The sequence below is a fragment of the Ochotona curzoniae genome, unplaced genomic scaffold, assembly GCF_017591425.1.
Source record: "Ochotona curzoniae isolate NIBS_2020 unplaced genomic scaffold, NIBS_Ocur_1.0 contig_1014, whole genome shotgun sequence".
NCBI classification, from domain to species: domain Eukaryota; kingdom Metazoa; phylum Chordata; class Mammalia; order Lagomorpha; family Ochotonidae; genus Ochotona; species Ochotona curzoniae.
In genome coordinates, this window is record NW_024464920.1 from 48871981 (window position 1) to 48896392 (window position 24412).

At 57.5% G+C, this 24412-nt stretch overlaps 1 protein-coding gene across 5 annotated transcripts; it reads left to right on the plus strand.

Moving 5' to 3' along the window:
- The first annotated feature begins 2571 nt into the window (after positions 1 to 2571).
- On the plus strand, positions 2572 to 24412 carry TEF (TEF transcription factor, PAR bZIP family member). Of its 5 annotated transcripts, XM_040986714.1 has the most exons (5): positions 10715 to 10796; positions 12969 to 13043; positions 13427 to 13744; positions 21978 to 22198; positions 23290 to 24412. In XM_040986714.1, exons 1-5 carry the CDS (start codon positions 10766 to 10768, stop codon positions 23503 to 23505), a joined length of 861 nt encoding a protein of 286 aa, XP_040842648.1. In that variant the 5' UTR covers positions 10715 to 10765; the 3' UTR covers positions 23506 to 24412. The 5 variants fall into 5 exon arrangements, with proteins under 5 accessions (XP_040842658.1, XP_040842627.1, XP_040842618.1 ...); XM_040986724.1 differs by lacking the exons at positions 10715 to 10796; positions 12969 to 13043 and adding an exon at positions 2572 to 2674; XM_040986693.1 differs by lacking the exon at positions 12969 to 13043 and having other exon boundaries at positions 10605 to 10796.

Genomic DNA, 24412 nt, shown 5'->3' on the forward strand with positions numbered 1-24412 from the left:
ACACAAGGGTTTCAGAAGCTCCCAGGAAAAAGAGGGAGAGACAGAGAAAAGAATTTCCATCTGCTGATTAACTCCCCAAATGCCTGCAAGAGCCGGAGCCAGCTAAGGCTGAAGATAGGAACCAAGAACTCCCCCATCTGGGTCCCCCACGTGTGTAGCAGGAGCCTGAGCTTCAGGCCATCTGCCACTGCCTGTCTGCACACATCAGCAGAAACTAAATCAGAAGCAAAGTAGCTGGGACTGGAACCAAGAGTCCAATATGGAACCACAGGTGCCCCAAGCAGTAGCTTAACCACTGTGCCCAATTCCTGCCCCCAGAGAAAATTCTTCATCCCCTGAATCTCCCAGCTGACCGTTATTCTTATGGAGTCTCCTATTTAAGGCCACAATTTTCCCATAGAGACATAGCTGTTGGCACCTAAACCATACCTTGTTGCTGGTGACTTGCAGAAATCAGAAGTCATGGGAAAGGGTGGTTTTGAAGAGGACCCCAGGAGCATCCAGCCCAGCTGCAGTGGGCATCAGAGTGCTGGGCCTGCATGTCCAGGAAGTGAGGACAATGCCAGCTGCCATGTGGCCCTTTCCTAATGTCTCCAGATGCATCCCTGGCCATGCCCTCCCCCACTGTGAGACTGTGACCTGTGAGACTGTCCAGAGGCACTGCAGCTGGCCCCGGGGGTGGACAATCAGCAGCATAAGCATTCGTAGAAGGTGGGAAGTTTCCTGACCAGGTACAGGATCTAGTACAGATGTGCCCAGGGAGCTGCCTGGTGCTGACTGTGGGGTTGGCACACAGATGTGGTTGAGTGTCTATGCAGCTGAAGTTTGCTCCCAGGTGTGGTCTCCCAGTGTGGGGCTGTCCAGTGGCCAGGAGGTGCTACTGAGACCGTACGAGTACTTCTTTTTGCCTGGAAGCCCACTCCCTGGGGGTGTGTCCTTTCCACCCTGGTAAGCAGCCAATCTTGCATTCCAGGGCTTGTGGGCCTAGAAGTGGTTAATGCACCAACTCGGCCTGTCTACAAATCTCAGAATCAAGACAGCCTGCACACAGGCCCCCTGCACCCTCCCTCCCGCTGGCGCCAGCTCCAGTTCCGACTGAGAGCAGAGCAGGGGCCTTCCATTTTTGCTTTTGCTAAGTACGTGACCCAAACCTGCCACTTGGGGGTTAAGCCGCTGCCTATGCTGTTGTTGGCATCCCAGATGAGAAAAGAGCATAAGTTGGAGAGGATGGTTAGGGAGGGCAGGAAGGCCATAGAGGATTTGTGGAGGGCGACAGAGAGGGAAGAAACTGGGCAGGGTGAGGGGATATCACAGAGTGTTCTGGATTCTGAGCAAAACAGTATTTTGGACAATAGCAAAGGATTGCGCAGAAATCTGCTATGACAGAAAAAAAAAAACAAAAAACAAAAAAAACCTGTGCTTATCACACACAGCCAGCCCACAGCTTCTGAGCCAGAGAATGAACGGGAGTTGGCAAGGCCTTGGAGGTCATGCGTCCAGTAGCTCGGGACCTGGCACTCAGCATAGCCACTCGGCTTGTCCAAGTCTCCACACATTGGTGTCTAGCAGAGTGAAGCAGCTGGTGTGCGCTGGCCACGTCAGGCCTCCCTCTGACGAGCAGCTCAGGGATGGAAACGCAGCCCTGACCTCACTGCCCATCTGGGTAGCCTGGAGACCCCAGGGACCAGACAGGAGAAGAGCGGACCCCTGGCAAGGCCCCCATGATGGCTGGGGAACTGGGACTCATGCAGAGGAAGCCTGCAGCCCCCTCCCCCTGCACCCCCTCTGCTAAGCACCTGACTCTTCTCCCTTCTCTCTCAGAGACTGGAGAAACCCAGGCTGCAGGCTTTGTCAACTGCTCTGCAGATGGCATTAAGCCCCAGCTCTGCGTGCTACATTTCTATGCATGTGCCTTGCAGGGCATGTGTGCATGGCACATACATAGTAGCATGAACATGCCACAAGCCCTTGGGGGAAATGCATAATGCCCACCCATGCCCCTGCACGCGCCAACAGGAAGAAGTTCTTTCATGCTGAGCTGCCTCGGGGGCTGGTCTTGCCTGTCCTGCTTCCTTCCTGGCACCTTGGGCTGCAGCTCAGGATGGGTCCCACTATGGCGTGCCCTGCTCCCTGCTGCGCCTGGGCTTCCAGCCTCCTCCCCCAACCCCCCTATGCCCCACGGAGCCTGCTCGCTGTGGGCGTGGAGCTGTGCTCACCGTTTTCATCTGGCAGCTCTGGCTATGGCTCCCAGCCTGGGGGAGAATTTCCCTTTGCAAAGTTAGATAACAGGCTGGGTTCTCTGTCAGAGGATTGGCGCGGTGGCTCCACGTGCTGCAGCTGGCGCGGGGCCAGGTCCGCCCTGCCAGGCAGCGGGAAGGGAAGGCCTGGCTGCAGCCAGAGCTGGCAGGTGGCCCAAACCCGGGGGTGGACGGGCGGGCCGGGGCTCGTGCTGCCCATTGGCTGCCTCAGGCTCCCACCCTGCCTGCTGCCCTGGCCTGCAGCTCCCTGGCCAGCCCCTCCTGCCTCTCCAGCGGCTTGCAAACTCCCTGAGCAAGCACCTCCTGCTGGGCCATGTCGAGCTGTGATCGGATCGGAACGGCCCCTGCCATGGACATGCCTGAGGTCCTCAAGTCCCTGCTGGAGCACTCTCTGCCGTGGCCAGACAAGAGGACAGGTAGGAGCACAGGCGGCCCGTGGCCAGCTGGCTGCCTAGGTGTCCAAGAGGCAGGGGCAGCCATGCGCACGGCATCAGGGCAAGTGTCTGCAGGCTGGGGAGGGTCCCCAGCAGGGGTGTGTCCTGGGTATCGGCTGGGACAGAAGGTGGGCTGTGGTGCAGACAGGCACTTGGGGAGGTATATGAGTGCCACACCAACTCTGCTGCTGCCCCCAGGGGCGTGTTGGCCTTAGAAAACTGTAGCCAGCGTGTGTAGTCCCTAACAGGTGCTGTGCTTGGGACAAGCACAAGGTAAGAATCCATCTGGACGCTGCGTGCTTCCTAAGCCCTCCCTATCTACCTTCACCCCACCACCCCCCTGGGCACAGGGGGCGGGCAGAGCAGCGGCAGAGCTGGCGGGTGTGGGCAGCAGGGGCCGGGTAGTTTGGAGGACAGCTTTCCTCACCTGCTTCGCCTCCCGGCTCCCACTAGAGCTGAACTCATGGATGGGATGTAAGCTGTTATGTAACAGGGACCGCACGGCTCTAAGCCCCACGTTCCTAGGATACCATGGCAAACAGGGGGCCCAGTGGCAGGCAGGAGAGGGCGTGGACTGAAGGACAGCTAGGCCATCAGTCCAGGTGCCTTCGTGGGAAGCCCGAGTGCCCCCAAATAGTTGGCAAGAGTTGGGACCACCTGCTCAGGGTCCTACCTCATGGCAGACATTCCTCCAAATCTCTTGCACTCCAAGACACCAGTACCACTGCCCACTGCCTTCCCGGGGAGCCCGGCAGCAGGCCTCAGCTACCTGGGGCAACACAGGAGGCCTGGGATGCCCCATCTCCTTCCTGCTGGCACCTGTTATCCCCTCCCCACAGGACTTCCCTTGGCAGGACTCTGCCCACTCTCTGATTCTAGAGCCAGAGAATACTAACCCCCTCGTCCCCACCCTCCCTCCAGCCTTGGCCTCTTTTTACACCCCGGGGGCTTTCCTGTAAAATCTGGAAAGAGTGAGAGCCACTTTCTGTGCGGAAGGAAGGAAGGAGGGGGATGGCCCGCAGGATTCAGGGTAGGGTCTCCCCTGGATTCTGTCCTGGAGCTTTGGGTCTACACCACCCTTGCAATGGGTGCCTCCTAGCCCCTAGGACTCCTGCTACTCACCAGAAAAGCCGACCTCTTAGGGGCAGTGCCCCCAGCTAGAGTCTACTGCAGAGTTTTCTGCTCATGTGCACAAGGGGACTGGGCTGGAAGTTTCTCAGAGCTAGGGTGGCGGGCTCCTTTCTGGGTCCAGGCCCTGGCCCCAGCTCTAGCCTGTGCCCGGGCATGTTTCATTGCACTACAGGGCCAGGTCCCAGCTCAGCAAGGAGGTGGGGGCACCTCCTCGGTTGAGGAGAGCAAAGCCTTTATGGAGCAGTGGCAGCTGCTGGGCACAGCTGGTCTGCAGGCCCCTGGGACAGAGGACAGGAGTCCCCACGCCTCCCAGGCAGGGTCCAGCACTTAAGGGGATTTGTCTGGGGGTTTGGGAAGGGCTCTGCGAGAAGCTGGCAGGCTCTGGCTGAGGATTAGTCAGGATGGGGATGGGCCCCGGTCTCAAGTCACCTCCTGCCTCTTCATGTGGCATCTCACTGTGGGTTAGAAGCCTGAGGTTCCAGGGAGCTGACCCCTGCCTGCAGCCCACCGGGCAGATAAAAATAGATAGTTTCCTGCAAGGCAACAGGCCCTGGGGAAGCAAGAGGATGCCCACCACTCACGCAGAGCCAGTGGCATGGCTAGTGTTGGGTGGGGGGGTTCTGCTGTAGCCACCCTCCCCCACCTCCTAGCACTCCAGCAGCAGACCTCATGGGAGGCGATGCAGTCACTCCAGACCTGCACTTTGTGTAAGGGAGGTGGGGTGGTGGGGGAGGAACGCGGTGCACCTGTGACATGGGTGGGGTCCCGTGCAGTGGGAGGAACCTCAGTGGAAGGCAGACAGCGCGTGAGAAAGTTCAGCTGTGTTTCTGTACCTGCTCTCCCCTCGGCCTTGGGCTCCATTTCCTGGTCCCCAGGTCCTCTCTGAGCACCACCAAGTTCAAGCCGCTCTCCCGTCTGCTGTTCCCGGTCCTTCACAGCCGCCATCCCGCCTCTGGATAAACTGACTTCCTCTTTTTAAAAATATATATGTATTTATTTGAAAAGTAGAAAGGAGAGAAAGATCTTCCTTCTGCTGGTTCACTCCCCAGATGGCCAGAACAGCTAGGAATGGGCCTGAATGAAGCCAGGAGCCAGAAGCTTCTTCTGGCTCTTTCATTTTGGTGCAGCAACCCAAGGACTTGCCTCTCCTGCTTTCCCAGATCACAAGCAGGGAGCTGGATGAGCAGTAAAAGAGTCGGGACTCGAACCGGTGCCCACATGGGATGCTGGTATTGCAGACAGTAGGTTAATCCATTATGTCACTTTTTTTTTAAAAAAAAGATTTATTGTTGAAAGGCATAATTGGAGAGAGGAAGAGACAGAAAGAAAGATCTTGCACCTGCTGGTTCACTTCCCAAATGGCTGCAATAGTTAGGGCTGTGCCAGGCTAAAGCCAGGAGCCTGGAACTCTACCCAGGTTTCCAATGTGGACGCAGGGTCCTCCAACACTTGGGCCATCTTGTGTTATTTTCCTAGGCCATTAGAAAGTTTCTGGGGCATAAATGGAGCAGCTGATACTCAAATAAGCACCATATGGGATGCCAGCACTGCAGTTTAAACTCCTGAGCCTCAAGCTTTCGCTAGTGGCGCTCACCAGACTACTATCTCCCTTGGCTGCCTGGCAGTTCTGAGAAGTGCACCTTCATCTGGATGCCAACTCCTGCCTCAGCTACCCTCCGTGTCCGCGGGCCCTGCTCCCTAACGAACAGTCCCACCTTTCTCCCCAGCCCAGGCTGCTGGCTCCCTCACACTTCTCCCTTCAGCCACACCAACAGCTCTTTGTCCCCTCTGCTTCCCCCCAATCCTGACAGGGCTGCTCCTAGCCTGGAATCACCAGGCCCCGAGGGAAGCTTCCAGCCAAGAGACAGGACAGTAACCCACGCTCTGCTGCCCTCTGTGCTGGGTGTGTGAAAAGGGGAAGCGCAGGCCCGCGTGAGAGCTGCCCTACCCCCACGGGAGTGTCTGCAAACTGTGAAGCCACGCGCTGTCTCCTCTGGGAAAGGCAGAGTCCTTGGCCCGCATGGGCCTTTCCTCCACCCATCCTGCCTGCACTCCAAACAGTGCAAGTCTCGCTTGCGCGCTCTCTCTCTCATACACACACACACACACACACACACACACACACACACACACACACACACACGGCTGCTTCCTTGGAGCAACAGTTCCCAGGCCAGCAGATAGCATGGCGGGATCCGAGCGGAACTTCCAGGGGCAGGAGTCAGGGCCTTGACCCCATGCTGCCAGTGCACTTGGGGCAGCCTGGGCTCCACCAGTGGGGCCTGGGCAGGGTTGGGTGTGCTGGCCTCATTTGCCACCCTGAGAACCCTAGCCACTTGTTTCTTGGGAGGCTGCGGAGGGGGTTTGTAGGTTCTGGATGTGGCAGCGCAGTTCGTCCTCACTAGACATGTAAGTGGCTTGTTTTTCACATTCTTCTGGCCAGACAATGGCTAATCTTAGGTCGGTCTCTCTGTGAGCCACAGGGCTCTCGCCTCCCACACCTGGGACAGAGCTTTCTCTACCTGTGCCCCTGCCGGTGGCAGCAATGTGAAACACGCCCGGTGTCCATGGGAGGGGTCCATCCAGGAGTGCCTCCTCCAGGGGGCTCTGCCCTGGCCTGACCCAAGGTGAGGCCATGGCAGCAAGGACTCATGATCCCAGCAGCCCCCACCATCCCTGAAAGAGTGCACTGTGCACAGGAGAGCTGTCGGGGAGAAGGCTGCCGTGGCTGCCCAAGGGGTCAGCCCCAGCTTTCCTGCCCACAGGATGCTCGGGGTCTCAGCACAGCAGCACCTCTCCGGTGGCCTGTGAGAGCACACCCTAGCAGCGCCAGTGGTCACGGCCTGTGCCCTGCTCCCCAGGTCCTGACAACTGCAATCAGCGTGGATGAGGAAGGGGCAGGGATACCTGCAGAGGCACACTCCTGGAGAAAGCGAGCAAGAGGGAGAGACCCCCAAGGGTGGAGGCAGAACGAGACAGCAGGAGGAATGAGGCACAGGGACAGGGCGGAGGGCAACAGCCCAGATGGGACTGCAGAGTTGACCTGTGTTGGGCCTTTGCTGTGTGCAGGGGCTGTCCTTGGCTGTGTGTGAACTGAGAGCTTTACATCTAACACTCGTTTAGGCACACTGCCCAAGGTCACAGAGTCAGGGGGCAGCTGCAACGGACAAGACCCGCGCCCACCCACCATAACCACAGCCCAGCTTCAGCTGGAGAAGCTGTGGCTCTGAGACAGCACACCCCGCAGGGCCACAGGCGGGGCTGTACCTCTGGAACTGGTGCTGGTTGGGGAAAGGGGAGGAGCTCCACCTGCCATCTGCATGTGGGGAGCACAGGAAATGCAGCCAAACAGGCAGCTGGTTCTCCCCAGAGCACCGAGAAGATGGGCAGGAATTGGGCAAGAGTCTCCACCCACCACTTCTCCCCTGGAACACACTGAGACCAAGGTACAAACCACAAAGCCCACAACTATGCAACCACAGGTATGCAGGCTGGAGGGCAGAGCTGCTGGCCGGGCACGTACCAGGGGAGGGCCTCACCTAGGGATGGCATCGGTTAACTCCAGGTCCGACGTGACCCAAACCCGATGGCAAGCTATCGTTGGTAAGGCTCCACACGAGTGCAACTCGGAATGAAAGGCCTTGGTGGCCTACTGCCTGCACCAACAGTTAGCAAATTCCTCTCCTCCACAAGCACTCCGTGCTCCTACACGTGCAACTGGCCAGAAGTACAGAAAACCTGCCCTGTTGGCTCCCTGGGAGGATGCCTCGTCGTCAGCCCGCTCTAACACAGGCAGGGCGCAGGGCCGGTTCTTCATTCCCATTAACAGACCAGGATGAGGTCAAGGGCTCCCAAGCCAGAGTTCGAGTAATGCCAAAGACCCACGTGGGCATGATGGCTTAATAAAACTCCCCCGTCTGTGTGTTCAAGTCCTCACAGGCCCAACCTCAGAGCAACTCAGTCCCCTGCCCCAGCGCTGGCTGCATGCTATTCTAGGCCCACACCTGACAGGGCGTATCACAGACCCCTCCTGAGAGGTACAATCAAGAGGACAATGGCCAAGGCGCACACAGGAGTCACCCCCCCGGAGCCCTGAGCTGGTCAGTGGCCAAGGCAAGGGGATCTCCTGCTGGCCTGCCCAAGCAGCCCACTTCCTGCAAGTAACCTTTACCCTGAATACATGACTCCAGGGTGCCCTGTCTCCTCACATACCTCGTGTCCTAGCATTTTTCTTTATAGGGCTCAGGTATCTTCGCGGGGAAGGTAACGTAGAAATACTGGCTATCAGCCTTCGGAGGGCATTGCCAGGAGACCGATGTAAGCAGAATGCAAAGCTTTTCTGCACATGACAAGTTTAGCTGCAAGGGAAGCAGCTGGCCCACCCACTCTGGAGGGTATGGGGACAGAGGGAGGCCTTGGCAGCAATTCCCAGGTCAGTGAGAGGAGTCAGGGCACAGCGTGGCGCCTGTCCCAAGAGGGGCATAAGCACAGGTCTCACTGCGCCCCATGTTGTAGGCCTGGCAGCTCGGCTGCCAGGACGTGACTAGGGCAGACATTTTACCCATTTTACCCAGGGAAAACAGCTCAATCTGTCCTTCCCATGGACCACCTTGGTCAGGGGCCACTGTCCCAACTTTCATTGCACTGTTATCACTGAGCCTCTTCTGATGCCTCAAGAATTGTTTTCCCTCAAGGATGCCCGCAAAACCAACCCTATATCCCAACCGAGCAAGTCCCTTGCAGCTAAACTTGTCATGCACAGAAAAGCTTTACATTCTTAGATACCTTAGCTTAGCTATACATACAATTACTGCCAGCAACAACTGTACAACACACAGGCGGTTGGTTTCTGGAACTCTCAGCTTTGGGAAGTGACCCAAGGGTACAGCAGTAGTCGCCGGGAACCCCAGTTTTAGTTAGATTACAACAGCTCTTGTGGGTTGCTGGTTTGCAACGCTGTAGGTACCTGTATCGGCTCCCAGACTCCCCTAAGGCAGAGTCTGCGCCATCTTCCTTCTCCCCGCCCCTGCTTATAAGGAAAGCTACAGCTGGCAGCAACAGGCTCAGCCACCCTGCCCCTCTCCCCACTCCTGCCCATTTCTTGTTGTTCAGGTCTATTCGTTTGCCCCCACCTTTCTTCTCTTTCACTTAGATTTATTGAAAAGGCACTGGCAGAGGGATAAACAGAAAGGTCTTCCAGCTGTGGGCTCACTCCCCCAGTTGGCGACGACAGCCCCAGGCTGGGCCAGGCCAACGCCTGGAATCCATCTGGGTCTGCCACGTGGGTACCAGGCACTCAAGTACAAGGGCCATCTTGCACTGTTCTCCCAGGTGCGTTAGCAGGGAGCCGGCTCAGAGGGTGGCTTAATCCCAGCCCCACTCCCCAGCTTCTTAGCCCTCAACTTCCAGCAGCAAAATTCTGACTGCACTAGCTGCCGTGGCTTCCCCACCCCTCATCCGGCACACCCGATCCGATCCCAACATCCAACTGGCTGCCATTTTGCTCCCCCTGCCCCGAACTACTGCAGGGACCCGAAACAAGCCAACTACAGGTCCCTGCCCCCGGTGCTTCCGACGGTCGGTTCTGTAAAGAGGTAGAAAGTTCTGGCCAGGCTAGAGGCTTCCTGTGTGCTTGTCTCTGTGTGTCTTCACACGTTACGGCTTTACGCATTTCCTCTCAGTGCAAATGTGTGTGTATTTTAAGAGGAGGTGGCTCTCCCACAAAACGTGGGCTGAGACCCCTGTGTGAAGGAGGATTTTTGTTTGCTTTCTTGCCCTAGGAAGAGGCAGTGACGAGAATTTTCAGGGCCGATGGGACTGTAGGCATGCGCCCAATCTTTTAATTTTACGGCCAAGGACACAAACTCTGCTGAAACCGCTGGCCTCATCCAAGGTCACAAGCTACTTCAGCGGGAGCCGGGAGCCGGGAGCCGCATTCCGGCTCGCCTCGGGCCTCGCGGACGCCCGCTCCGCTCCACGCCAGGGTTTTATCTGGTAAAGCCGGGATCACCGGGCCACCCGACACCGCCTTCCGCGGCCCTGCCCTCAGCCAACCTCTGAGAGGCGGCGGAGGAGGAGGAGCGCGGGCAGGGTCCGGCGTCGCCGTCCCACGCCCCGGGACAGAGTCCGGCGCCCTAGGCCCAGCCCTCCCGCCCCGGCCCGTGTCCCTTCCCGCCCCGCCGCAGCCCCGCACGTGCAGCGCCTCGTGCACGGCCCGAGCCCCGCCCCCGGCCGCCATTGGCTGTCCCCGCGCCGCCTTCCCCGGCACCTCTGCGGGGCGCAGCGTCCTCTCCCCCGGGCCTCGGCGGCGGCTCCCCAGGACCCGCGCCACGCCCCGCCTCCCTCTGGGGGCGCGTCCCATGCAGGCTGAGGGGAAAGCCCAGCAGGCCGCGGCGCGCCGGGAGGTGTTCTGAGGCGGGTTAAAGGGCTGCCGCCCTGGAAGGCCTAGCACGCCGACGCCAGCAGGAGCCAATCAGCGAGCGTGAGGGCGGGGCCTCGTCACCTGGCCCCGCACGTGTCCAGTTCGCCCTGGCGGCCCAGCCAATCGCAGCCCGTGAAGCCGTACCGGCCCTTCTCGCGAGACGGGCCAATCCCGGGGCGCAAGTTGGGGCGACGCAGGCCTGGCCTCATGAATAATGAATAGGCCGGAGCCGGGCCGCGGGAGGGGGCAGGGAGGGAGGGAGGCGGGGGCGCCGCCGCGCGCCTGCGCAGTCGCGGCCCGGGTCGGCAGCTGCGGCGGGTCGCGCGGCTCCGGCCCATTTCGGGGGGCGGGCGGGGGAGGCGCGGCGCGCGAGCGGAGCGCGGGGCACCATGTCCGACGCGGGCGGCGGAAAGAAGCCGCCTGTGGAGCCGCAGGCGGGGCCGGGCCCGGGGCCGGGGCCGGGGCGCGCCGCCGGGGAACGGGGCCTGCCGGGCTCGTTCCCGCTGGTGCTGAAGAAGCTGATGGAGAACCCCCCGCGGGAGGCGCGCCTCGGTGAGGGGGGCGGGGGGCGTCCGCGCGCGCCGGGGGGGCGGGGTTTCTGCAGGGGCGGGGCCTGGCGAGGGCGGGACTGGGCAGGTCGGAGGTCAGGGTGAAGTGGTCCAGCGACGAGAGGGGGGTGGCGAGGGGAGCGACGGCCTCCATGGGGGCTGGAGGCCGAGGCGGAGAGGAGGTCAGGGGACGGGCGTGGAGATGACAAAGGGTCAGGTGGGGATGAGCGGGATGAGGCCGGAGGGACAGCGCGGGGCGGGGGTCGGGAGCCGCCTGCCTCGGGATGCTTGCTGACAAGGCCTGTTCTAGGGCGGCCCCACCCAGGCTGCGGCTCCTCCTGGGATGGGAGTCTGCATTTTGGGACGCATTCCATATGCCTTCCGCCGTGGTCGCAAAGTCCACCCAAGTTTGGGCAGCACGGGGCCTGGGGAGCGGGTCACCCCCTCCTGCCTGGATGGTGCTAGGGGTCCACATTGGAGCCTTTCTGGAAATGCGTCCCCGGACTCGGGTGTGGGGCAAGGGTGAAGTCGGGAAGGCTTGGGTGAGGCTGCAGGAGGTGACTGGGCCCCCCCACCTGGTGTTGGTGGACCCCAGAGCCTGGGAGCAAGATAGAGGGCCTGCACTTCCCTTTACTGTCCAGGGCACAGGTGGGACGCAGGCTTGCCCTTGTTTTTGTTGTCCCAGAGGTGGGGTGCCAGAGTGGCAGCCCCGCAGTATTCCTTCAGGGTGGTCTAGGAATTGGGGGCGGGGGAAGACTTTTAAAAATTCCCCCTTGTGTCTGTATTCCAAGGCTCCGTCCCCATGGCTGTCACTACAGGGTTATAAATAGCTTCAGCAGGTCAGGTGAGGCCAGGCGTCTCCCCCTGACTTTGGGCCTTAGGGGTGTGTGTGTGTGTGCAGGAACCCTTTTATTATCAAGGCAGTGTTTGTTCCTGATCGATCTGGGCTGGGCCGGGCTGCAGGGATAGGGTGTCAGTGGGGCAGGCCCTTGTTTAAGTGATCAGGTAGTGACCCAGTCCTTCCACCTGGCTTCACGCTGTGCTCACAGCACACCTAGACTTGGGTGGCAGTCCCACTTCCCGGGCAAGGGTCAGGTGCTTCCTGAAGGTCACCCAGACCTCTCCAACCGTTCCCTTGTCGCTGTCATACTGACCACGTCTGGCATGCGCTGCTGTGACCTGAGAGAAAGGAGTGGTTTCTCTCTCAGCTTGTAACACTGACTAAAGCTCCAGGAATCGCCTGGCCCGGGCGCAGCTCGGAGCCTGCTGCGTGCGATCCTCTCTAGGTCTGCTTTTCTTGCTCCTCCCTGCTCTGATCTCCAGGTCGAGTCGGTTCTGCACCGACTGTGGAGCCATCTGGCCCACCCGGCCTTGGCTTGCTTACTTCCTAGTTGGTTGGGTGCCAGGGCCTGGTGCAGGAGGCAGCTGCAGGAACCCACGTCGGCTCAGACGCAGAGGAGCCCCGAGCAGGTTCTGTTGGGCAGAACTGCCGTCGTCGTCGGAACTCCTTGGGTGTGGCTGTGTTGATGGGGCAGATCAGCCGCTCTTGGGGTTGGCAGCGGTGCAGGAGTCCGTGCGTGGCTGGTTCGTGCCCAGCGTTATGGCTTCTGGGTATCCTTTTCACTTCTAAAATCGGAGTTCAGCATTGCCTGGCTCAGTTTTGAAAACCCATCACGAGCTCGGGAGTGATATTATCTCCCACTTCCCTGACGAGCCTGGCCATCACGGGCATTTCTTTCCACCCTCATCTCTCTCGTCTTTTTTTCTCTTTTTGAATTGTCCCCTCTTGGGTAGCCACATGCCGAATTGTTTGGCCCAGAGAATGAAATGGGTTGCAGTGCCTGATTCATGGGCTCCTTTAGCTTTACCTGGGTGCAGTTGTGGCTGCCTCAGCTCCCCTCCCCTCGCCTTCCCAGGAAGCCTTTCAGCAGGGAGTAAAGGGCACTGGGCAGTTCCAAGCTTTCTGATGACCCTAGAGTGAATCTGCCCGCACGTGCCCTGTGCTGCAGTCCCTGCACCAGTGTGCCCACAGTCCACTACCCCCGTCAACCCCCGAGATGTAGAAATAGATCCAACCCGGCCTTGCTCCGTCCCGGGAGCTCACAGTGATAGTGTATGTGGGCACGGGTCAGGGACTCCGTCCGACACTTTCCAACATGTAATCTCCACCAAACAGGCAGGATGGACAGCAGAAGAACTCGGGGCTCAGAGAAGTTAAGTAGCACGGCTGAGGCCGCACAGCACACAGCAGGTGGGTGGCCAGAGCAGGTCCAAGCCCTGAGCTCGCCCAGTGTAGAGAACAGGAAAGTGGGGGATCCGAGTCTCCAGATCCTCTTCATGCCTAGCCCATCAGGAGCAGTCCCGGCACCCCCTGTGGGTGCTCATCCTGCAGCCCCTCATGTGCATTAACCCTGGGACCCGGAAGGCCTCGGTGGTGCTGAGCATTTCAGGGCCTGGAGAGGACCCAGCAGGCTGCTTCAGGCTCCCCAGAAGCGTGGAATGGGCCCTAGATGTGCTCGGGAGGGAGTCAGGACCCTGAGAAAGATGGGGAACCCCATGGGGTTCACTGGCCACCTCCGGGGACCGCGTTGGGCTCTTACATGTGAGGGCTCACCCCAGATCTTGTGTCTGCAGACAAGGACAAGGGGAAGGAGAAACTGGAGGAGGACGAGGCGGCGGCAGCCAGCACCATGGCCGTCTCGGCCTCCCTCATGCCGCCCATCTGGGACAAGACCATCCCGTATGACGGCGAGTCCTTCCACCTGGAGTACATGGACCTGGACGAGTTCCTGCTGGAGAACGGCATCCCTGCCAGCCCCACGCACCTGGCCCAGAACCTGCTGCTGCCCGTGGCTGAGCTGGAGGGGAAGGAGTCTGCCAGTTCCTCCACGGCATCCCCGCCGTCCTCCTCCACCGCCCTCTTCCAGCCCTCGGAAACCGTGTCCAGCACAGGTGGGTGAAGGCCTCCGGGCAGGACGTCCACGCTGTCCAGGAGCTACCTCGGAGGGGAGGTCCTAGTGGGCTCTGCCTCCCGTCCAGGGCTGGAGGTGAGTGGCGGCAGCGGCCTGATTGGTGGTCTGCTCTCTGTGAGAGGCCAGGGCGGTGGATGAGGCTGGCCAGGCTGCTGCGGGGCAGGATGAAGATCCCGCATCCCACTCCTGCATGGCCTCCCTGCTGCCCTCTGCCATGACTGCCCAGGAAGCTCGATCAGTACCATGGCAAGGGCACCGCCGCCACTCCTGCTCTCTTACTGCTAGCTCTGCCTGGCGTGAAGCCGGGGCCGCTCACGGATACTGTGAGGGGAGCAGTGCTGTCCCAACTTTCCAAGCAAGGAAGCCAGGGTGAAGGGATGCGCCTGCAGCCACCCAGCCAGGGTGTAGTGGCCCTTGGCACCCCACTGGGCACCGCTGGGGAGAAGCCTGAGAAGATGCTCCATCTGCTCGGTTTGCCTTGCCTTTGGGCAGACCCTGCTTTCCTCCCCCCACCCCACCCCTGAGGGTCGTCTGTCTGTCTCTGGACGCAGGTGCACCTCCTGTGGGGGTGTTCTGCAGAGCTGTCTGCAGGCTTGGGGCAGGCAGGTCGATACTGGGCGCTCACACCGAGGAAATCCTCATGGTTTATTATGGGAAAATTTTCTAACAAAACAGTCTAAACAACAGGCTATGGCAGGGTGGGCATTGAAGCACAGAGGGTCACACCACCCCTTGGGAGCCCACACCCATCCTCACGCTGTCTCTGGTGCTGCTGATGTGGCTGAAGGTGGCAGCTGAGGTCCCCGGTGACTGCCTGGCCCAGCCCTGCTGTGGCAGGCATCAGAGAATAAACTGATGGGAGGAGGGTCTCTCTCCCTCCCTGACACTCTGCCTTTTAATTGATAAAAAACTTCAGTGAACTGTGTAATCATCGCCACCTTGAACAGTTCCTAACTCATAACCAGTCATTTTCAATGAAATTTGAGATACTTGTTTGTTTTATCTATAAACACTTCATATGTAACTGAAATAAGAGAGGGTTTTTTAAAAAATCTTTTGTTTGTTCTGATTCTTCTTTATTTGGAGAGGTTTTTTTTGTTTGTTTGTTTTATTGGAAAGTCAGATATACAGAGAGGAGGAAGAGAGACAGAGAGGAAGATCTTCCATCTGATGATTCACTCCCAAGTGAGCGCAACGGCCAATGCTGTGCTGATCCAAAGCCAGGAACCAGGAACTTCTTCCGGGTCTCCCACACGGGTGCATGGTCCCAAGGCTTTGGGCCGTCCTCGACTGCTTTCCCAGGCCACAAGCAGGGAGCTGGATGGGAAGTGGAGCTGCCGGGATTAGAATTGGTGCTCATATAGGATCCCAGCACGTTCAAGGCGAGGACTTTAGCTGCTAGGCCACGCCGCCAGGCCCTGGAGAGGGTTTTTTTAAGGTTTATTTTTTATTGACATGTCAGATTTTACGGAAAGAAGAAAAGACAGAAAGATCTTCCATCCGCTGGTTTACTCCCCAAGTGGCGCCTGCTAGGATCAGCTGTTAGGGCAGTGGCCCTTCCTGGTCAAACCTTTTTTTTTTTTTTTTAAGATTTATTTTTATTATTTTTTATTGGAAAGGCGGATATAGAGAGAGGAGAGATAGAGAGGAAGATCCTCCGTCCGATGATTCACTCCCCAAGTGAGCGCAACGGCCGATACTATGCCGATCCGAAGCCAGGAGCCTATTCTGGGTCTCCCACGTGGGTGCAGGGTCCCAAAGCTTTGGGCCGTCCTCAGCTGCTTTCCCCGGCCACAGGCAGGGAGCTGGAAGGGAAGCGGGGCTGCCGGGATTAGATCGGCGCCCATATGGGATCCCGGGCGTGCAAGGCGAGGACTTTAATCACTGTGCCTCCGCGCCGGGCCCTAAACCTTTTTTTTTTTTTTAAGATTTAGTTATTGGAAAATCAGATATACAGAGAGGAGAGACAGAGATCTTCCATCCACTGGTACACTCCCCAAGTGGTTGTAATGGCTGGAACTGAGCTTATCTGAAGCCAGGAGCCTCTTCTGGGTCTCCCACACAGGTGCAGGGTCCCAAGGCTTTGGGCTGTCCTCGACTGCTTTCCCAGGCCACAGGCAGGGAGCTGGATTTGAAGCAGGGTGGCCAGCACACATGTGGGATCCTAGCATGTGCGAGACTAGGATATAGCCGCTAGGCTACTGTGGCAAGTCCTTGGTAGTCAGACTTTGTACAGCAGAGTTGTATACTGTGTTCTCTTTTATCTTTACTGACTGTAAGCTAATTATGCACTCCTACATGTCCAGTATTCTTTGACTCAAGTTCTACCAACAGAGTTAGAGGACAGGTGGAAGTTACGGGGTAGGGAGGCAGACATGAGGTCTGGCTGTCAGGGTGCTCTTCCGGCTGCCAGCGAGGGGTCCCAGCTCTGCTCCCCGCTGCAGCTTCCTGGGAGGCAGCAGGCAGTGACCCGGATGGTTCATCTACCACCTGTGCGGACAGCTCACCCTGAGTGTCCAGTGCCCAGCAGCAGCCTTTCCCAGCCCCTGCTGCTGTGGATGCTTAGGGAATGAACCGGCTGGGGGGAGATCCGTTACGAGCTTGAGACTCTCCACCTTTCAAGTAAAGGAATACTTTGGAAAGAATGTAACAAAATAGTTTAACCATACCTGCCTTAACATATTCTTTTGGGTCCTGATGTAGCAACTTAAGCTGCTACCAGCTTTGCCTGCGTCTGGTCTGGGTCCTGGTTCAAGTCCCAACTGCTCCTTTCCAATGCAGCCTTTCAAATCTGGTTTTCAGAAAAATTACAATACAAATAAAGTAAGATTTATGATGTATCTCATTAAAAAATGGAATTAAAATAAGTTTGGAGGTGCAGTTGTGGCCTAGCAGTTCATAGTACCAGCACTCGTATACAGCACGTCTCTTACAGTGCCAGCATGTTCTGGAGTGTGTTCTCTTCCCGGCCCAGCTCCCCGCGAGTGTCTCTGGGAAGGCAGCAGAAGGTGACTCAAGTGCCTGGGCCCCTGTCCTTGTGGGAAACCAGGATGGAGTTCCTACCTCCTGGCCCAGGTCTGAACGTTGCCGGCATCTGGAGGGTGAACTGGTAGCTGGATCTGTACCTCCTACCCTGGCCTGCTGACTTTCAAACACATTAATCTTTTTTTTCTTTTTTTGGATAGTGTTAGTTTATTATAAGAGACATGGGAATTATTTACATGATGAATGATTTCAGAACCTCAGTGGAACGGGCAGCTTCATGTGGTGTCATTTCAATAGGTTTCAGCCTAGGTATTTTCCAAGAATGTCACCGTCTCTTGAAGATGCTACGTCACCCCTAGGTGTTTTCCAAGAAGCACATCCCAGTCATCCAGAACTGCTTTGGTGGCTCCATGTTCTGGAAGAAGAGCCTCATCTCCCACTTGGCGCACTGACTGGCCAGTCTCTCCGCCCTTTGCTTGGGAGCCTGACCCCGAGCCAGCACTTCTGCTTGAGATGTTTCTGGGAGTGACGGTTTCCGCAGCACTCCTTTCGGCCAGCACCCCGTCGGAGAGAGGAGACTTCCCCAGTCCTTGCCCTGCTCCTGGGCTGCCACGAGGAGAGAGGGGCCCAGACACATGAATCTGTTAAAGAAAAGTTTGTTTTGGTATCTAAAAAAATGTATATCCATGCATTATGTGTTCATAGTAGGCATTTTTCATGAACTTATTTTTTGGGGAAGGCAGAGGTACACAACACGGATATTTCCACTGATATCCTTCCCAGATGTCCACGTCAGCTAGGACTAAGCCAGGCCTGGGCCAAACCAGAGCCGGAAGTCCTGAGCCTCATCCCGGTCTCCCACGTGAGCCGTCATCTGCTGCCTCCCAGGTGGAGACATACATGAACTCTGAAATGCTGCACAGGCGGTGTCATTATCCCCTTAAATGCTAATCCCAACACCATTCCCATAGCTGTGGGTTGTTTTGTTTAAAAAAATTTTTTTTTCTTTTATTGGAAAGAATTACAGAGAGAAGGTGAGACAGATAGATCTTCCATCCACTGGTTGACTCCCCAACTGGCCGCAGTGGCTGGAGCGGAGTCAATCCGAAACCAGGAGCTTCTTCCACATTTCCCACACAGGTGCAGGGTCCCAAGACTTTGGGCCGTCCTCTACTGTTTTCCCAGGCCACAAGCAAGGACCTGGATGGGAAGTGGAGCAGCTGGGATACAAACGAACGCACTTATGGGATCCCGGCACATGTAAGGCGAGGACTTTAGCCACTAGGCTACTGTATCAGGCACTTGTTTTTATTTTAAGATGTATTTATTTATTTTGAAAGTCTGAATTACAGAAAGAGGAAGGGACAAAGGTACTGATAGAGATCTGTCTGCTGGTTCATTCCCCGCATGGCTGCAACGGCTAGGACCAGGTCGGGCTGCTTCATCCACATCTCCACTCTCCATGGCAAGGACCCAAGCACGCAGGCCATCTTTTGCCTTTTTCCAGGCCGTTAGCAGGGAGCTGAGTCATGAACCAGTGCCAGTGCAGGGTGTTGGTGCCATAGGCAGCAGTTTTACGTGCTGTACCACAACCCCTGTCTCCCCATAACCTTGCTCACATAGAAATGACAGTAGAATCCCTCCTCTCGATCTTGCATTCCGTGTGCTTTTCTGTGTCTGGCTCCTCCTCTGTGTGTAAGTCCATGTGTCACACGTAGCAGTTGTGCCTTGTCACTGCTGTGGAGTAGTGAGTGTGAAGACAACACGTTGTTGCTGTGGTGCTGTCAACAAGGATTGGGCATCCTGAGTGTGGTTGTGACTGGTGCTGCAGGAGTACTTGGCGTCCGGATGCTGGGAGATGCTGAGGAGTGGGTGGCAGGTCCTGGGGCATGGACATGCTCAGCTTTTGTAGATGCCTACCAGTCATCTTAGAGAGGCAGTGTCTGTCCCCAGTATCCTTCTGGCTGGCCTGTGACATGAGCGTGGCCTCAGCCCCTGGCATCCCGCTGGCTGGCCTGTGACATGAGCGTGGCCTCTGCCCCTGGCATCCCACTGGCTGGCCTGTGACATGAGCGTGGCCTCTGCCCCTGGCATCCTGCTGGCTGGCTTGTGACATGAGCGTGGCTTCTGCCCCCACATCCTGCTGGCTGGCTTGTGACATGAGCGTGGCTTCTGCCCCCACATCCTGCTGGCCGGCCTGTGACATTATCACAGTGCTTTGGGCCAGTGGCCCTCAGCCCTGTCTCCTCAGATTGAACCCCAGAGCCGTTCCTCTTTCATCGCCCCCTGGTAGAATCACTGTTTAAGGTCATCTTATCAGCTTCTGGAAATTGTTCACCCCAGTGTCCTTGCAGGGGAAGATGCCTCAGAACCTGCACCCCCGAGCCAACTTTTCCTGTGCTTTCTGTAAATTTCCTGGGGCTTTTTTCTTGTCCTTTCCCTGCAAGGTAGCTGCAGCGTACCCTTTGGTTTCTGCCGAGTTTGCAAAGTTCCCATCCACCAGTTCACTCTACTCCAGCTGGGACTGGGCTGAGGCTGACCCAGCACCCGGGAACTCAACTTGGGTCTCTCACAGGGTTGACAGGGTCCCTGTTGCTTGCGTCATCACCCAGAGTCTGCATGCAAAAGTGGAGTCAGGAGTGGGAGCTGGCCACGGTGTCACTTTGAACAGCATCTCACGGGGTGAGCAGCCTGGCTGTTTGTCTCGCTGGAAGGGATTTGCCAGTGCTCACCCTTTCTCCTCACCCCTGCACTAGTGTGCAGTGCATTTCTGTGCACGATGTCCTGCAGAGAATCTGACCCTCCATGCCTCAGCGCAGGGACCATCAGTCCACGGGGGCCGGAGGAGACACCTGTGTGTGGTAGGACGTGGACTAGCTCCCTGGCTTCTGCCCCTCCCCGCCCTCCCTCTCCGTCTTTGGGGATGCCCTCAACAAGCCTGCCATGCCCACATGTGCCCTGCAGAGCAGAGCCACAACTCCATGTCAGGACTGTCTGTTCCTCTGCCCATTCCCACTAGCCGTCTTCTACCTCAGGGCCATGCTATCCCACTTTATAACGTGCACCCCAGATACACCCACAACAGCCCCGATTTTATAAATGTCTTTATTTGCCTTATATACTATGAGCCTTTCTGCTACAATAATGAATGAAGGTGGGGTTGATTAGTTTAGTTTTGTTGTTTAAAAATTTGTTGATTTATTTGAACAAACTACACAGAGAGAAGGAAAGAAAGAGGGAGGAGCCTGCATTGCTGTTGTCCCACAGAATGGCAGCCCGTGCTGGGCCAGGCCAGCTCCAGGAGCTTGGGCCAGGTCTCCCGCCAGGGTGGCAGGGACACAGGCACTTGGGCCATCTTCTGCTCTTTCCCAGACCGTTAGCCAGGAGTGTCCAGGACATGAACTGCAGCTGTACAGGGTGCTTGTGTCACAGAGGGCAACTTCACATGCTATGCCACAGTGCTGGCCCCAGAGGCGGGGTAGTTTAACTGTTACACTGTTCAGTCTCTGCCAAAACAGTGCCTGGCTTACAGTAAATATTTAATAAATACCTGTTATCCTAATAATTATTTTGTATACTCTGTCAGTAGCATTGAACTGAACACTAAGTATTCTCTTTTTTCTTTAAGATTTATTTTATTTTTATTGGAAAGTCAGAGAGGAGGGGAGAGAGGAAGATCTTCCATCCGCTAATTCACGCTCCAAATGGCTGCAACGGCTGGAGCTGCACTGGTCTGAAGCCAGGAGCCTGGAGCTTATTCCGAGTCTCCCGTGCTTGGGCCATCCTCGACTGTTTTCCCAGGCCACAAGCAGAGAGCTGGATGAGAAGTGGAGCAGTCAGGACATGAACCGGCACCCATATGGGATCCCAGCATTTGCAAGGCAAGGATTTAGTCACTAGGGCACCATCCTGGGCCTGAGGTAGTATTTGTTTAATTAAACAATATCGGGCTTCGCGCCATGGCCTAGCAGCTAAAGTCCTCGCCTTGAACGCCCCGGGATCCCATATGGGCACCACTTCTAATCCCGGCAGCTCCACTTCCTATCCAGCTCCCTGATTGTGACCTGGGAAAGCAGTTGAGGACGGTCCAAAGCCTTGGGACCCTGCACCCACGTGGGAGTCCTGGAGGAGGTTCCTGGCTCCTGGCTTTGGATCAGCACAGCTCTGGCCGTTGTGGTCACTTAGGGAGTGAATCTTCAGACAGAAGATCTTTCTGTCTCGCCTCCTCTCTGTATATCTGATTTTCCAATAAAAATAAATAAAAATTAATAAAAATTAATATCGTGTTCTTCAGTGACCCACAAACTTTGGGGGCAGGCGTCATGGTACCTCGTATTAAGACATCACTTGCAATACCAGCATCCCATGTCAGCACCAGTTTTCGTCCTGACTGCTCCCTGTGGGTGCTCCTGGGAGGCAGCCAACAACGGCCCGAGTCCCTGAATCCTGACCGCCCTGTGTGAAACCCACATGGAATTCCTGGTTCCTGCTGTTCGGGTCACTGGGGAGGAACCAGGGGATGGGTGTTCCCCTTGTCTCTTTGCTTTAATAAGTACATAGGTAAATATTCTAAAACATGAATTAAAAACAAGTTATTAAAACCGCTGGCCTTTGAGCTCTGGAGGTGGCTTTAGACCTGTGTGCACTGCAAAGCGGCAGATGGAGGCTGGAGGAACAAGAAAGCCATGAACATTGCAGGACCTGGACCTGAGGGCAGGGGGCAGTTCAGCTGCTTCCCATGGGGCCCCGAGGAGAGCCCAGTGTCCTCTGACAGCAGGGCAGAGGGGTCACGCACAGCCCCCTCCAGAGCAGCCATCTGGGCAGGGCCTGGGAACAGCCCTCTCGGAGGTGCCGTTGATGCCCCTTGGCCATCAGCAGTCACAGGGAGACCCAGCTGCTCCTCATTCATCAAGAACTGGAAACCACAGGAAGTGAGAGAAGGCATGATGACTTAGTGTGGTGTTTAGCATTTCTGGGCGAAGAAAACAGTGGGGAGACCAGGTCATCTTCAAGGACTGTGTAGGCTTGAGAGCGTGTTGCTCCTATGGAAACGGGCTCTCCGTGTGTCCTTGTCACTGGCTGGAGCCCCACCTGCCAGTCTGGCTGTGGGGCTGGTGTGTCTGGTCCCCCTGCCACACTGCAGGGGTTTGTGCACATACCTGAGTTTTTAATGCAGATCTGATTCTGTTCAGGGGGATGCTTCTAGACCACCTGTTTGTGTCTTCCAGAATCTTCCCTGGAAAAGGAGAGGGAGACTCCCAGTCCCATTGACCCCAACTGTGTGGAGGTGGACGTGAATTTCAACCCTGACCCGGCCGACCTGGTCCTGTCGAGTGTGCCCGGCGGGGAACTCTTCAATCCACGGAAGCACAAGTTTGCTGAGGAGGACCTGAAGCCCCAGCCCATGATCAAAAAGGCTAAGAAGGTCTTTGTGCCTGATGAACAGAAGGTAACATGGCCCTTTCGCATGCGCAGGTGCTGTGCAAGCCCGAATGGGCCGGTCCCTCCTCCCTACCGTGGACACGGGAGTTCAGCGCCGAGAGCCGCACTTGGTGGCAGAGTTAGGTGGTACTCAGCCCAGTCTTCTCCCCACGGTCTCTGCTCCAGGTCTCAGCTGTGGGCATGGGCTGCACCCTGCCTGCCACCCAGCCAGCAGGCAGGAGCTTGCACTAGTCCTTGCTCTGGAAGCTGAAAGATAGCTGGTATGCTGGCCTCCCCAGCGGTGAGCTGTAGCAGTGCCCAGCCTGATGGTTCTGTGGGAATCAGTGGGAAGTTAATTATTTTTATTTGAAAAGCAAAGTTATCATAAGCAGAGACAGGGCTGTCTTCCACATGCTGATTCACTCCCCAATGGCTGCAGGGGCTGTAGCTGAGCCAGTCCGAAGCCAGGAGCCTCCTCTGGGTCTCTCACATGGGTGCGGGGCCCGAGGACTTGAGTCGTCCTCCACTACATTCCGAGGCACACTAGCAGGGAGCTGGATTGGAAGTAGAGCAGCTGGTACTTGAACCGGCGTCCACATGGAATGCTCGTGCCACAGTTGAAGGCCTATCCTGCTACACCACAGTGCTTGCCAGGAGAGATGTTTTAATCCCAGCCTTGGCCTTCTGTGACTGGGTTGCCTGAGCATCCCCGTTTGTGAGCCAGGAGCACAGTACCTGCTGCCCCTTAGGGGTGGCTTCTGAGACTGTGGTCCCTTGGCACTGATGGTGGCACACAGATGGGTCTTACCATAGGCACTTGGCTTGTCCTGGGACAATGCTGAGAGGGAGTGACTGTCATTATCCACCAAGGTAGAGCTTAAGGTCCCGAGGCACAGCAGGCTGCCCGTGGGCCTGGGCCCAGAGGCAGCTTCCTTCCACACGCAGCCTGCCCCAGGACCCTCGCCCCTGCCACCCTGGCACCCATAGCGCCTTCGCTGCTTCAGCTCCGGCCACAGCTGGCTTATGAGGAGAGTCTCCTTGTGAGGGTGGTGGTGGGGGGGACGCTGGGTGCCCTGGCCAGGAGCAGGGGAGAGACCACTCAAGACCACTTCCTCACAGGATGAGAAGTACTGGACGAGGCGCAAGAAAAACAACGTGGCAGCCAAACGGTCCCGGGATGCCCGACGCCTGAAGGAAAACCAGATCACCATCCGGGCGGCCTTCCTGGAGAAGGAGAACACAGCCTTGCGCACGGAGGTGGCCGAGCTGCGCAAGGAGGTGGGCAAGTGCAAGACCATCGTGTCCAAGTATGAGACCAAGTACGGGCCCTTGTAACCCGTGCCCCCGCTGGGCAGGCACCGCCCCACCTCAGACCTCTGCCCGGGGGCTCCCTGACCCCCGCACACGTGTGGAGACTTAGACTCGTGGGCGCGTGACAATGCACCGCTCCTGGGGTGTTCACGTCTCTGCTTCACCATGTTGCAGCCCGCTCTGGGGGCCCTTCCCGGGGCACCGGCCTCCGCGTTGGCACCAGCCACAGAAACAACCTCAGTTCCCATCCCTGCTGTCCAGTCGGCTGGGGTGGGGTCCTCTGGTGAGCCACTCTCCTTTCCGAGGGCTATTTGTGCAGAGGCGCTGCGATCGGCCGTGTCGCCCTCACGTCTTCTCAGGGAGCAGGCGTGTGTCCACCGAGAGCAGCGACCATTGCCTCTCCCTCTGCATGGCAGCATGTGGCTGGCAGCCACAGGAGCAGTCCTTGCAAAGCCAAGGGTGGGGCCAGGTGGCCTGAGCTCCCACCCTGCTGGAGGTCCCATTATGGCCTTGCTCTGTGGGTACCCTGTGTGGCCTGTGCAGAGGGAGGGAGAGTAGCCTGTTGGTCCCCTCTACTGCAGGCCGCCCGCAGAGGCCACCTTGGTCTCTTTCATGTCCCACTGGACCGGGCCTCTGGGCCTGTTTCACTCTGCCCGGTGACCCCTGTAAGAAAGCCCCTCCCCATAGAAGGTGTTCATTTCCTGCACTGGGAGACAGCCCTGCAAGGCAGTGAGCACCTGACTTCAGCCCTCTACAGGGCTGCCACTGTGGGCCGGCTGACCCTGCCCCACCAGCAGACCCCAAGGCAGCAGGGGGCTCCCGTGCCCTGTGGGGTACCCGGAGGGCCACAGCAGGGCGGGATCCTATGTGGGGATCACTGTGGTCACAGGACCTGCTCTTGGGGACAACAAGCTCTTGGGACATTGACACA

Excerpts from the sequence above, each read along its gene's own strand:
- TEF (XM_040986684.1), top strand. The coding sequence starts at position 10,634 with ATGTCCGACGCGGGCGGCGGAAAGAAGCCGCCTGTGGAGCCGCAGGCG. Across the intron at positions 10,797-13,411 it reads CCCGCGGGAGGCGCGCCTCG|ATCTTGTGTCTGCAGACAAG; the intron begins GTGAGGGGGGCG and ends GGCTCACCCCAG. Across the intron at positions 13,745-21,977 it reads GGAAACCGTGTCCAGCACAG|AATCTTCCCTGGAAAAGGAG; the intron begins GTGGGTGAAGGC and ends TGTGTCTTCCAG.